This window comes from Neomonachus schauinslandi, chromosome 8 (genome assembly GCF_002201575.2).
Source record: "Neomonachus schauinslandi chromosome 8, ASM220157v2, whole genome shotgun sequence".
Lineage (NCBI taxonomy): Eukaryota > Metazoa > Chordata > Mammalia > Carnivora > Phocidae > Neomonachus > Neomonachus schauinslandi.
This window is the reverse complement of record NC_058410.1, coordinates 35,636,023-35,651,178: the sequence shown is the minus strand read 5'-3', so window position 1 is coordinate 35,651,178 and position 15,156 is coordinate 35,636,023. Positions and strand designations below refer to the sequence as shown.

At 35.5% G+C, this 15,156-nt stretch overlaps 1 protein-coding gene across 5 annotated transcripts in view; it reads right to left on the bottom strand.

Moving 5' to 3' along the window:
• PTPRK (protein tyrosine phosphatase receptor type K) overlaps positions 1-15,156 on the bottom strand; it is a 553,659-nt gene that overhangs the window by 117,134 nt on the left and 421,369 nt on the right. For all 5 annotated transcript variants that reach the window (XM_044917510.1, XM_044917509.1, XM_044917507.1 and 2 more), the window contains one exon: positions 4,209-4,511. In XM_044917510.1, coding sequence (XP_044773445.1) covers positions 4,209-4,511 — 303 coding nt within the window. The remainder of the gene's footprint in view (positions 1-4,208; positions 4,512-15,156) is intronic.

Below are 15,156 nucleotides of genomic sequence, written 5' to 3'. Positions count from 1 at the left end.
TGTTATGACCTCTGGGACAGCCAATATAACTTGGCACATTAATAATAAATTCATAAAGAAAAAAACCATAAAGGAAAGAAACCCATAAACAGAGAAGATGCCAGCACTCAACTTCAGAATATATGTACACGCATCTGTCAGCTGAGGGCTCAGGGGGAACTTAATCAAAGGCACCCATTCCCTGGCAAGTCCCAGGTCCGCTGTATTGGCACAGACTACACAGTTGATCAAGGCAGAGAGGCCATCACAGCCCCTGTGTGTACTCTGGGGCACTTACGGAGGCTGCCATGGGCGTTAGTTTGTTAACTAACAAGGGTGATAGGTGTTATGTCATTTGAGTAGAGTGAAAATAAGCTTCTGATTGTAATTAAGGAAAAGTATTTCTTCACCTTTCCGTAACTTTCAGAGATGGTGACTGCTGGAGGTAGGAGGAGGCAAGACCCCAATTAGTGAGAAAATGTTTATTTGATGGCATTATAATTGCTACCTGTGTTCACTAACCACAATTTGGCCAACAAATATATAAAATGGTGCAATGTATTTCAAATTGTTTACAAATAAAGATAGTTAAAAATGTCTGCATAATTCCGCATTGGAAGAGGGACAGAATTAAAGTATCCTTCCTAGAATTTGTGTATTTCTCTGCTCTTCTTCTTCTTCTTTTTTTTAAGTGGGTTCCATACCCAGCATGGAGCCCATGGGGCCTGAACTCACGACCCTGAACTCACAACCCTGAGATCAAGACCTGAGCTGAGATCACGAGTCGGACACTTAACCAAGTGAACCACCCAGGCGCCCCTCTCTGCTCTTCTTACACATATTCTACTTTGTCAATAAAATTCACTTAAAGTACCTACAGGTCATACTTGTAAGAGGGAAAAGTTTGTGGAAAAATTATGGCCAAGAGAGTACCACGCTACTGATCTTGCACTGGGACTAGTATAGCAGACAAGAAAAAGAACTACACTTAGGTGAATGACAAAACACACACATAAACAGGTGGGGCAGGGAGTGGGCACAGGTAAGTTATATTTAATAACTCTCCACCTCTGAAGGAAGACGATGTCTATGTAGAATGTCTATATGTACTTTTGATTTGTGTAAATACAACATGAAGTTACTAAGACCATCATCACGGCTGTCTTCATATGGCAGGGTATGTCACCTCACATTTCCACATCAACAACTTTTAATGGAGACAGAATGCTGACTTTCATTCCCCTGCTTGTGATTTATTTGAGAGCTGTTTCAGCTATTTTTTTTTTTAAAGGAAGTCCTTTAAAATATAACTCTCAAAATGGAAGAGAGAGGAAAAATGAAATGTGGGTGGGGCAGGATTATATTAAATAAGCACTACAGACTTTAAAATATAATAAATAAACATTTAAAAATAGCTCTGTATTAGCAAAAAAATGTCCCCAAACCAGGGTTTTCTGCTGAGTTCACTTCATAATATTGATTTTTGTAAATGCTAGGATAAAAAATGAAAACAAAATCTCATACAAAAAATTCTACCCATGCATTAAAAAATGTATGCAATAAATTAAATATAAATTCTACCTTAGGGTTCTGGTGGGAAATCATTTTAGCTTTGCTCTCATGATTTATGGATGTCCCTAGAATTCTTTTCATGAAATTATATTCTTTTATTAGATGGTTGATAATTTATTCTTTTTCTACGTATATAGGGCAGCAATAATTTAGTAAGACTGACTTAATTAGATCATCATAACCCATCGATCTTTGCAACAATAGATTATGATTTAGATATTCTGTCCCCCCTCTCAGGAATACTGAGTCATATCAAGTATTCTATGTAGAAACTGGAGCTCATGTGAGCAGATCTGAAGACTGAGTTACTTGAAAATATACAAAGTTTTTACTGCAGTCATTTAGTTTTATACATAAGACAAAGGAGAAGAAAAAAAATCTCACAGTAGAAAGAATTACTTTTTGACTATGCTATGAAATAATAATATGCAACTCAATTATCATTACAGCTAGCAAAAATGTTCTTCAAAACATACCTTAAAATAAAACTAGAATAAGAAACAATATTGTAATTATATACTATATAGAGTTAATTTCATCTTATGTTTATAAAACTGTTTCTATATAAAATACACAGTCATGAAGTTGATGAATTTAGGACATAATTTAAGATTCCATAGCAATTCACTTCCTGATTATTAATCTACTTGTCTGTACACCCAAAAATACATTTAAAAATTTAATGAAATATGAAAAAGTTATATGAGCCTGACTGCATTCTTTAGTTTATGGAAAAAAAAGGCAAACTAAAAGCCATACCAAAGTATACCACCAAAATGAATTATATTAATAGAGAGTGATGGGCAGAAAAAGCACAAATGTAACTGAATCTAAAATGACCAGTTAAGAAATCAAGTTTTTAAAATTTTAAGGGTAGGCAATAAAGTGTGTGAGTACATTCTTATTACTAAAAACATGGCTTACAAAATGTCTAGAGTAATACAGACATTTTAGTATTTATCCCACTTTATGAAATGAGATAGAGATTTTTCAGAGCTTTTGAATCTGCTTAGACTTTCCATTTCTATCATCCATCTATGAAACAACTATGCTAATTATTCTTTCTTATATAATCATGTATTGGGGTGTGTTCTGTGTGTGTGGGGGAATATGAGTGTGTGTTTATGTATGAGAGCAAGTTTGTTTGAAATTTATTAAGGCTTAGATTAGGTATAAATTCAAACATGATAGTTGAGGTAATCATGTTTGGTTACATTAAACATGACAAAGTACATTTATCATAAATAAGTCCTAGGTTTATTCTTTGAAAATTTTAGGAATATGAGAATAACTCCATGTATAATTTAGGACAATATTGTTTCCTTCAAAATCTGATCTGAATGAGGTTGAAAAGCTCTCACTCTCCTTTATGACAACAAAAATAATAGAACCAACATGGGTCATTTCTACTTTTCAGAGTGAGAGTGTTTGAAGTGATACAGAGAAACTTCTAGAAACTGTGGTATATTGGCCTATCTTAAGGAAATCTCATACCTGATAGTCATCAAGATGTACATCCATGCCTAAAGTTCAGAACTTGAGGGAAACTGGAAACACTTGGGTATGAAATACATCCTATTTTCTAAAATCCAAACAAAAACGTGGCCCTACTGACAGGCTATTCAAGGAGAAATTTAGAAGGGGATGAGATCATCTTATTTAAACTTTTCATATAGAGATGAGAAATGGAAATCTAGAGGAGTAAACAGATTGGGTAAGGTGACAGAGGTATTAGTGCCAGGACTAAAAACTCAGGATTCCTGACTCCCAGATTCAGCTTTGCCTCCATTCACTAAATAGGCCATGTTTTTTCCCTACATGCTTCCATTCATAACAGTAAATTTTGAAAATGAAATGTCTTACATTGAAATAATACATTATTGTTATTATCAGAGTATCATCATTGGTACATTTTTTGGGGTATAGGGCACATTTCTGTTGAATCAAGAAATGTACTCATTCCCATTAATGACAAACTATAGTGCTATAGCAGGTGTGGGCAAATTATAATATAATATAAATTTTTGTTCCTATTACTTAATAATTTGGAAGTGACACACGTAGATATTGGACATTATATAGTTAAATTCCTTGGGTGGTAATAAAATGGGTAAAAGATGACAGCTTGCTGATATCTGATAAGGGCCTTTATTGAGACTTAAAGATATGAACTTCAACCTTCTTTTATATTTAAACTTACACGAAACCATCTGAAAATGAGTGGAATAGGCAAACGGTGCTGTTTTCAAATGCTAAGGAAAATGAAAGCTGCTATTATTGGTTTGTAAAATGTGAAGAACTAAATTTTAACCAAGTGCATTTCACCAATAGGTAAATGATGTAATGCCATGAATAGTGAAAATTATTTTTGCACATTTGATAGGAACAACTTTATTTAAACTTTAGTGTAGTTGTTACTTCTCTAACATATAAAAACAGAAAAGAGGAGAGGTACATTTCATCTAGTATTTGATGCTACGCTGAAGAATATTAAGCTTTTTAGTTAAAGGCAAACTCCTTTCAAAGTTAACCTCGTTAAGAGTATTTAGCAGATATCAGAATCCAATTCAATTTTGGTGACTCTAGAGAAAATTATAAGCAATGACATAATCCTGTTATATAATTCACCCTTTTAAAAATAACAAGTATGAACATACCATCTTCATCAGTTTGAATAATCGTTTCTTCACTCTCCTTCCTGCCTTCTGGATTGGTTAGGATCATCTTGAGGCTGACATTTGTATAAGGTGGCAGATGGTTCACAACATGCTGAGGGGCTTTGGGGTCCATGTCCAAACAGTCTGCCTTGCTCTCATTGTGACCACGGAAGTAATGGTAGCAGATAGTGACATTAAAAGTGTGGCAACGAGTAATGTTATAACCCAGGGATTCCCAGTCCACAGCAATGCGTCTTGCCTGTATCTCAGCAATCTTTAATGTCTTGGGGGTTCTCATAGGTTCTGAAAAATAAAGATGCAGACGGCCGTCAACTTTACAATGAATAATCTTGGTAAAAATCAAACACTGAGCATGACATAGCATGTGTAAACCTAGGAAAATGTGGAAGTCACCTTTTATTCTCATTTTCTTTATTTACTCATGATCTTATTCCTGAAGGTTTCGGTCAGGGGCTATGATTTCCCAATGGGAAAAGAAATGAAAAATGTTAACAATCCACGGTACTCAGGAACATGGCGGAAAGACAAAACCCTGAAAATGTGGCCATAATGCCTTTATAGTTGTTGTTGTTACTGCCCAATTCCCCGTCTCTCTTTTCTCTTGTCATTACTGAGCAAGTGAATTAGCTAATATATCATAATGGATAAGAGTCAACACGTTCTGCTCTATGATTTGTCATGTCACCAGCTATGGTGTATACTAATTAGTCTAATTGTAATACTAAACTACCATTTACCAAAAAGTGATGCAGATATTAATTAACATTTATTATTTCAGTAATGATGTTGTTCATCAAAGCAGAAAAATATCTGAGAAAAAGTGCAAGAACACATGTGGATATTCACATTGTCATCAATCCTTCTTGATCTCTATCTTTTCCTAGGAAATACTGAGGTCTGACAATCCATTCATTGTCACCCAAACCAAACTGGGAGGTGAATTTCCATTCAACTGGAAAATGCTGGCAGAACTAAACACTCCGAAGACTGGAGTCCATCTATCACCGCTTCCCAAGTGTATTCTTTCCTCATGCAAGACTAACTTTAATCGTCTAACTTAATCAAAATAATTACTCTATGAAACTCATGGCCATGGCAAAGTCTACACAGTAAACAAACCAAAATACAGCTAAGCTTTCATACATTGACTGGACAAAGAGATTAAAATCAAGGCCAAGGTCAAAGCCATGCTGGTACTTCCCTTAACTCACTAAGAATAGTCAATGCTCTTGCTAAATGGGAGTCAGTAGACGAAAAAGAAGGAAAATAAATGATACAAAAAGCCCAATTTGGGTGTTTTTATAAATGTTCATTTTTGAGATTAAAATCTCAGTTCTGTAAAAATAATCAACATGGTACACAGATGGCAAGCCCAAATTGGGATTCCAGTTCAATGTATTATGTGTGCCATCTGAAATACACTCTGATGGCCACTTAAAACCTCAAAACTACAAAAATACATACATATACATGCAAATTAATCCATGGTAGAATCCAGTGCTTAGGTTTTAAATGCTGTGTGCCAGTCTTCTGATTACATACAGTATCTAGTCTCCTTATTTTATCACTTTTGTTTTATATGTTTTACATTAAGCATTGTAAATAGGTTGGAAGAAAGATGTGGCTTTCTAATCATTACAAAAACTCTCTGTATGTCTAGCTCTAGGCTCACAATTCCCCACCAGGCACAGGAGCGAGCTGACTGCACTTACAGTTTAGCCTACAGTTCAGTGAAAACACATTCTTTGGCACCCCTGACCACTAAGATGACTGGGCAGTTGTAGGTAGCATCATCCTAAAATTCTCAGATAAACTGTGATTTTAGTGCCTAACGGTAACAACCTGATAGAAGTTACAGGTCATGTTCAGGTTAGGCCATACTTTGTGACAAAAGTATCCAGAATAAGAAAGTAAGATTTCTCCCTAAAATACTTGGAGTATATGAATACCTCCCATAAAATGATGACCACAAACACCAATCAATATTTACTCCTCTGTTTAATTTTTTTTTTTAGATCTAGTGTTTATATACTTGAGAAACCTCTTATTTTGCATCTGAAATTCCCCCCTTTATAAATTTCTCTATTTCCAAGTGATCACTCTCTTTCATTCATCTTTTCATTAATCCTACTATTCAATTTGCACTTACCCTGCATTCTAATATAATTTTAAAACCATAATAAAACCATAAAAAATTGAAGAAGACACAAATAAATGAAAAGATATTCTGTGCTCATGAATTGGAATAATCAATATTGTTAAAATGTCCATACCACCCAAAGCAATCTACAGATTCAGTGTGATACCTATCAAAATTCCAATGGCGGGATGCCTGGGTGGCTCAGTTGGTTAAGTGTCCGATTCAGGTAATGATCTCAGGGTCATGAGATCGATCTCCTCATCTGCTTGAGATTCTGTCTCTCCCCCTCCCTCTGACCCTTCCCGTCTCTCTCTCTCTTCCATGCTCTTTCTCTCTAAAATAAATAAATAAATCTTTAGAAAAATTCCAGCGGCATTTTTGAAAGAAATAGGACAAACCATCCTAATATTTGTATGGAATCATTAAAGACCCTGAAAAGTCAAAGCAATCTTAAGAATGAAGAACAAGGCTAGAGGCATCATGCTCCCTGATTTCAAATTACATTACAAAATTACAGTAATTAAAACAGTATTGTATTAACACAAAAACAGACACATAGATCAGTGGTACAGGATAGAGAGAATTATTTACGGCAAAGGAGACAGGAATATACAATGGGGAGAGAACACTCTTTTTTTTTTTTTTTAAGATTTTATTTATTTATTTGACAGAGATACAGCAAGAGAGGGAACACAAGCAGGGGGAGAGGGAGAGGGAGAAGCAGGCTTCCCGCTGAGCAGGGAGCCCAATGCGGGGCTCAATCCCAGGACCCCAGAATCAGGACCTGAGCCAAAGGCAGATGCTTAATGACTGAGCCACCCAGGTGCCCGAGAACAGTCTCTTTAATAAAAGGTGTTGGGAAAGCTGGACAGCCACACAAAAAAGAATGAAATTAGACCACTATTTTGCACCTTATACAAAAATTAACTCAAAATAGATTAGACTTCAATGTAAGACTTGAAACCATAAAACTCCTAGAAGAAAACATAGGCAGTAAACCTCTTGACACAGGTCTTAGGGATGAATTTTTGAATCTGACACAAAAAAGTGAAAGCAAGAAAAGCAAAAAACAGGTAAGTGGGACTGCATCATACTAAATAAAACACTTCTACACAGCAAAGGAAATCATCAACAAGATAAAAAAGGCAACCTACTCAATGGGAGAAAATATTTACACCTCATATATCTGATAAGGGGCTAATAACCAAAATACATAAAGAACTTATACAACTCAATAGCAAAAAAAAAAAAATCTAATTAAAAAATGGGCAGCAGATCTGAATACACACTTGTCCAAAGATGACACACAGATGGCCAATGGGTACATGAAAAGATACTCAACATCATTAATCACTAGGGAAATGCAAATGAAAAAACAATGAGATGTCAGCTCATACCAATCAGAATGACTACAATCAAAAAGAGAAACAATAACAAGTGTTGGCAAAGATGTGGAGAAAAGGGAGCCCTCGAGCACTGTTGCTGGGAATGTAAACTGATGCAATCACTATGGAAAACAGAATGGAGTTTCCTCAAAAAATTAAAAATAGAATTACCCTATGATTCAGCAATTCTACTTTTGGGTATTTATACAAATAAAATAAAACACTGACTTGGAAGACACATGCACCCCATATTTATTGCAGATTATAAAGCCAAGATATGGAAACAACCAAAGTGTGCATGTATCTATACATATAAATAGTGAAATATTATTCAGCCATAACAATAATGAAATCTTGCCATTTGTGCAGCATGAATGGACCTAGTATCATGCTAAGTGAAATGTCAGGCAGACAAAGACAAATACTATATGATTTCTCCTATATGTGGAATCTAAAAAAATTAAAAAAATAGAAAAGAAAAAAAATGAATAAAGTTCATAGATACAGACAACAGATTGATGGTTGCTAGAAGTGGGAGTATGGGGGTGGAAAATAGGTAAAGGGGTTATAAATTTATTAAAAATACAAAGTAAATTTAAAAAATGTAACTGTGTTAGAGATGTATGACATAACTTCATTGAAGGGAATGGGGAAAAATTACCTAAGTAAATTAAGAAATGAGTAGAGACAATGAGACAAGAAACAAACAAAAAAACAAAAACAGCAGCTATTCCTAGTAATGATCTAAAGTTTACAGATGACTCTAGGGTGCAGTCATCATCGAGACACCATGGTTCTGAACAGTAAATGTGGAGGCCTGTTCAAAGAAAAAGAAAACCTGTCAGAAAACCTGTCACACCTGTCAGAATGGATAAAATCAAAAACACAAGAAACAACACAGATTGGTGTGAGGATGTGGAGAAAAAGGAACCCTCTTGCACTGCTAGTGGGAATGCAAACTGGTGCAGCCACTCTGGAAAACAGTATGGAGGCTCCTTAAAACGTTAAAAATAGAACTACCCTACAATGCAGCAATTGCACTACTAGGTATTTACCCAAAGGATACAAAAATACTAATTCAAAGTAATACATGCACCCTGATGTTTACAGCAGCATTATCTACAATAGCCACATTATGGAAAAAGCCCACCGTCCATCAACTGCTGAATGGATAAAGGAGATGTGATATATATATATAAAATATTATCCAGCATTAAAAAATAATGAAATCTTGCCATTTTCAACAAGAGGGACAGCGGTAGGGAGTATAATATTAAGCAAAATAAGTCAGAGAAAGACAAATACATGATCTCACTCATATGTGGAATTTAAGAAACAAAACAAATGAGCAAAAGGAAAAATAAAAGGGAGAGAGACAAACCAGGAAACAGACTCTTAACCATAGAGAACAAACTGATGATTACCAGAAAGGAGGTGGGTAGGGGGATGGGAAAAATAGGGGATAGGGATTAAAGAGTACACTTAACATTATAAAAAAAAGAAAAAAACTAGAAAAAAATAATAAATTAAAAAATAAAGTAGACATATGAATGTGAAAAATGTGGAAATGAAAAGTAGAGGGGGGAAAAAAGAAGCTATTTAACACTTTCTGGACTGAGGGCCTTAAGAAACAAATCTTAAATCTTCTTGTTATATTACCGACTGTGTATTTCTACATTTTCTCCTAAGCTAATCATAAAATAATTAGAGAATTAATTTTCCTACTTATAAATTTAAATAATTATAGAAATAAGTAGAAATGTTCTTCTAACTAATCTTATTATATCCAATTTCTTTTTGCCTTCTGGCTTCCTCTATAAAACCCCTCTACAGAGCACTGAAAACAGGGAATGCATGTGCTATTTAATTCTGCTCTGGTTGAATAGCTATTGGAACTGCTTGAAGAAGTTGTGAATAGCCTTAGAGCTAAGGCAAAGTATGCACAAACTTGGTGCTTCTCTAGGCTTGGAAGAACAAGACCAGATGCAAATGTATCCACACGGAGGGACTCAATGTCAAAAGCAGAAGCTACCTGGAGGCAAGAGAAAGAAAAGCAAAAATGAACTATTGGGACTTCATCAAGATAAAAAGCTTCTGCACAGCGAATAATCAACAAAACTAAAACACAGTGTATGGAATGGTAGAAGATAGTTGCAAATGACTTATCTGATAAAGGGTTAGTATCCATAATCTATAAAGAACTTATCAAACTCAATACCCAAAAAACAAATAATCCAGTTAAAAAATGCCAGAAGACATGAATAGACATTTTTCCAAAAAAGACATCCAGATGGCTAACAGACACATGAAAACATGCTCAACATCACTCGGCATCAGGGAAATACAAATCAAAACCACGATGAGATACCACCCTCATACCGGTCAGAATGGCTAAAATTAACAAGTCAGGAAACAACAAATGTTGGTGAGGATGTGGAGAAAGGGGAACCCTCTTGCACTGTTGGTGGGAATGCAAACTGGTGCAGCCACTCTGGAAAACAGTATGGAGGTTCTTCAAAAAGTTAAAAATAGAACTACCCTGTGATCCAGTAATTGCACTACTAGGTATTTACCCAAAGGATACAAAAATACTGATTCGAATGGAAACATGTACCCCAATGCTTATAGCAGCATTATCAAAAATAGCCAAATTATGGAAAGAGCCTAGATGTCCATTGACTAATGAATGGATAAAGATGTGGTGTGTGTGTGTGTGTATACGCATATATATGTATATCTAATGGAATATTATTTGGCCTTCAAAAAGAATGAAATCTTGCCATTTGGGGTGCCTGGGTGGCTCAGTTGTTAAGCGTCTGCCTTCGGCTCAGGTCATGATCCCAGAGTCCTGGGATCCAGCCTCGCATCGCGCTCCCTGTTCAGCGGGAAGCCTGCTTCTCCCTCTCCCACTCCCCCTGCTTGTGTTCCCTCTCTCACTGTGTCTCTCTGTCAAATAAATAAATAAAATCTTAAAAAAAAAAAAGAAATCTTGCCATTTGCAACAATGTGGAGGGAGCTAGGGTATATTGTGCTAAGCAAAGTAAGTCAGTCAGACAAAGACAAATACCATATGATTCCACTCATATGTGGAATTTAAGAAACAAAACAGATGAACATATGGGAAGGGGGGGAAAATAAGAGAAGGAAATAAACCGTAAGAGACTCTTAAAGACAAACAACAAACAGGGTTGATGGAGGGAGGCTGGTGGGGGATGGGCTAGATGGGTGATGGGTATTAAGGAGGGTACTTGTTATGATGAGCACTGGGTGTTGTGTGTAAGTGATGAATCACTAAATCCTACTCCCGAAATCCATATTACACTATATATTAACTAACTAGAATTTAAATAAAAATTAGAAAAAATAAAAGAAAAAAAAAGCAGAAGCAACTCACAACCCTTTACTTTCTTAATCTCCTATTCAACAAATAGATAGGTAGATAGGTGGATAAATGCTACACAGCTGACACACTGTGGAAAAGAAAACAGTTCTACACCCTCAATTCTTCTATTTCTATGAGTTGGCAAAAGTTACATCTATTATGTAGTATGTAAAAAAATACCTAGGGTTCAACTTTGAGGGTGAGAATTTTGTTTTGGTGTATTTAAATGCTGCTGACTTTGACCCTCATATAAACCGTATTTTTAAAATTCTCATTTTAAATTAGGGGAGGGTAGCTTTATAAATCCTACACTTTTGTGCATAAGCCACTACCATAATTTCAGTAACCAGTATTTTATTGACTGGTATAAAAAAACAAAGAATTGTGGAAAGAAATAGTTTTCTAAGAGGCAAAGTTTCATTCTACAAGGTCAATATAATGTTTTTAAATCTGTATTTTTCACAGTTGCTTAAGGAAATGCTGCAAACTGTACTGTTATTACTAAAATAGTGACTTAAAACATAATTTTACTTTCACCTAGTGTAATATTCAGAAACACACATTCAACAAAGTAAACACACACACAGAGCACAAAACTCAATTATTTTGAGCTCTATGGCATCTGCAATAACTCAGAGGATGTCACTGTCTAATTACATTTTCTCTTAATTGGCATGTGCCCTTTTTTCCCCCAGTTTTTATTGAGGTGGGATCTTTTCAGCCACACACACACACACACACACACACACATATTCGTGCATGTACATTTATATACATATACTGTCCATATGATGGGGACTCTTCTATGCCACTCCTCTGAATTCTACTAGGTCTGATGAGGGGCAACTACATACAGATGGATTTTTATATTAGAGCATAAATAGCAGAGACTCGAGACGGTTCTACTACTATGACATTAATTCAGAGAAAAGTCTATCAAAGAATTCAACAATAAAATTACCTAAAGTCCTCACAATGATCCATTATTCTTGTGCCTCACCAATAACTTCATTGTATTTCTGAGATATGAATACATGAAATTTTTAATTTTCTAAATTGAAATAAATAGTCATAGAATAACCTGAGGTAGAAGGATATTTCTGAAAACTCACTATGTTATATACAAGCTGGGTGTAAGTGCTGTTTTGAGGACTGAATAATTTAAAGAAATGACCTAGCATGGTAAATGGCACACAGGGGCATCACAGGGAAGAGCATCTATAACAAACAACGTAAATAACCATAATGATGATAAAACAATGGAGATCGCATTCATTAATGCCCCGTCAAGTGTTTTGAAATTTATTAAACGTTCTTTCCTCCCAATTTTTTACTTTCCATTTACAATTTTTATTAGGTATTCCCATACATGTGATTTTATAAAACAGTTCTTGTTCTTTCTCTCTCAATTTTACTTTTCCAGTAAAAGGAAATTCAGGAAAGAAACAAGAAATTGAAGAAAGTTGTGGGGCAAAATTTTGGCAGAAACTTGGGTAGAGGTACAGCAAGGGAGTAACCTTCATGTAGCAAAGGATCACATTAAAATATTTTGTATAAGTCATTCACATGTTATTGCCTCTTACATAAAGTACACAGATACTGTGGAGGATGTTAAAGTGATAGGAACAATAATAGGCCACAAGGAGCTTAACATGTATTTTTAGTAAAGATGGTAGCTAAGAAAAAAAAAATAATTAAAACAGTATGATATAAGAGGTATATGAATAGAATAAAATACTATCGGAATTCAAAAGGGAGAAAGAACTTTCACTTGTCCAATGGAGGAGACATTTGCAGCATTAGGTCTTAATGGGTAAGGCAAGAAAATCTATAGACATAGTTTGGGAAAATAATACAAAAGGAGGGGAAAATAATGCAAATCCCATTTGGTTGGGAATAAAGTTATCTAGTAGGAGATTATGTAGGAAAAACTGATTGGGAAAAGATGGGGAATATGTTGGATGGCATGATAGGAGATTACACTTGATCTAAAAGGCTACAGAGAGTCACTGAGTGGGCAGAAAATTGATATAATGAATTAATTACTTTAGAAAACTTAATTTGGAGGTTGTATCAAGTGTCCAGGACTGGAGGTAGAGAAATCCAAAGATTGCCATGTGTTAGGGGAGAATAAGGGGCTAAGAAGTAGTGTGACTTCAATAGGGATAGAGGTAACTTTGGGTTGGAAATTGGTGAGCCATGAACAGTTTAAAGCTAAGTTGTTTAAAAAAAAAAAAGAAAAAAAGAAAAGAAGTCAAACTCTCTAGATCATCTACTTTTTGAAATCTGTGTTCAGTGGATTAGTACACTAATTCAACTCTTTCCCCTAAGTCATCAGTCAGGGGAGGTTCAGACTGGGTGAAATCCGTGACATAAGGACGGAGGACACCAGCAGTGGATTAAAAGACTTAATTAATTAATTAATTTGAGAGCACACAAGTGATTGGGGGAGGGGCAGAGGGAGAGAGAGAGAAAGAAGAGAGAGAGAATCTTAAGCAGGCTCCACGCCCAGCACAGAGCCCAACACAGGGCTCCATCTGACAACCCTGAGATCATAACCTGAGCTGAAGTCAGGAGTCGGAAGCTTAACTGAATGAGCCACCCAGGAGCCCCTGGAATTAAAAAGGTTTACGGCCATTTGTGATACACTTGGAAAATAGGGTTGGGGGGCTTACATTAAGAAGCAGGTGAAGAAACTGGAACTATAAGCAAAATCTAGTCCTTTCCCATTCTACTCTTTAGCTGATGAATCTCAACTCCTTTTACTAACTGCCCTGTGGACAGATGTGCAACCAAATTGGCATAAAGCCCTCTTCCATTCATTCATTTCCAATAAATCCTAGGACAATACTAAGCTGTAAATTGAAAAAAAAAAATACGTGATGAGAAATGTCAGTATTATCTGGTTTTCTCTGTTTTCCCTGCCAAATGTTGATCAGCCAATTTTACTAACGTTTCCCATTCCCTTTTTCCTCGTATTGCTCATCTACTTCCTAGTTGTTAACAGTGAAAGTGGCCACATAAAATCAAGAAAAATTAAAAGGACATGGCAGAAAATTTACATATCAAATCTATAGCCAGGGTTATACAATTAGCAGGTAAACAAAGAAGTTCACATATCACTGCCCTTACTTAAATTCTAAACAGATCAAGCCTGGGACTTATGCCTGTAACAACTTTTGTGTCAAATATTTAACCCAGCTTGATAGGATAAAATGAAGAATTAATAATTCTCTGAAGGTTAAGAAAAATAAAGGCAACATGAACAGACAGAACATGTTGACTTTGAGTCACCTCTCAATAGCGAGATGATTTAATAAGTGGTTCTAGATAATAGATTAAAGGGAATTCAATTTTTTTGGTACTTGCTAAACAACACGTGACATGACAGGTCAATATCCATGTCCTTCTGTAGTGATAATCTCTAGTTATTCTGAAAGAGTTGTGAAAACAAAAGCTTTAGCAGCTACAAGAGAATCAAGAGCAAAGATCCTCTCTCCTGGGAATCAGTTTTTAATGATAAAACTTATTATCCAGCTGTCAGTCAGAGAAAAATAGAAGATGTCCCAAAGCTCATGCCAAGGGAAAAAAAAGAAGATCTTGTCAAAGATATACACAAACTAAGAACACTGAAGCATGACAGGGAGCTTCCATGCTCCCGGCTGCCTTTTCATCAGAAATCCTCGAAGCTGACTGCAAAGCACAATTTTCGTTCCATTTATCAAAACAAATACAAGGAAAGTGAATTTCCTGACTGCGAGGGAAAATATTTGTTAGTGTAAAGTAAAAAAATAATTGAGATCAAGTTTCTGAACAAAGGTGAATTAAAAGAAAATAAAAAGGAAGAAAACACTGGCATACCTTGGGGGAGGAAAACCCTAAGGTCTTTGGAAGAGACTGTCTTTACTTTTCCCTACTGATGCTTTGTATTTTTATTCTTTTCCTTGTGCTAAGGATTGAGGATAATCAAGGTTTTACATTGCACATCTTTTCAATCCCATAGCATCATTAGTCTTGCCA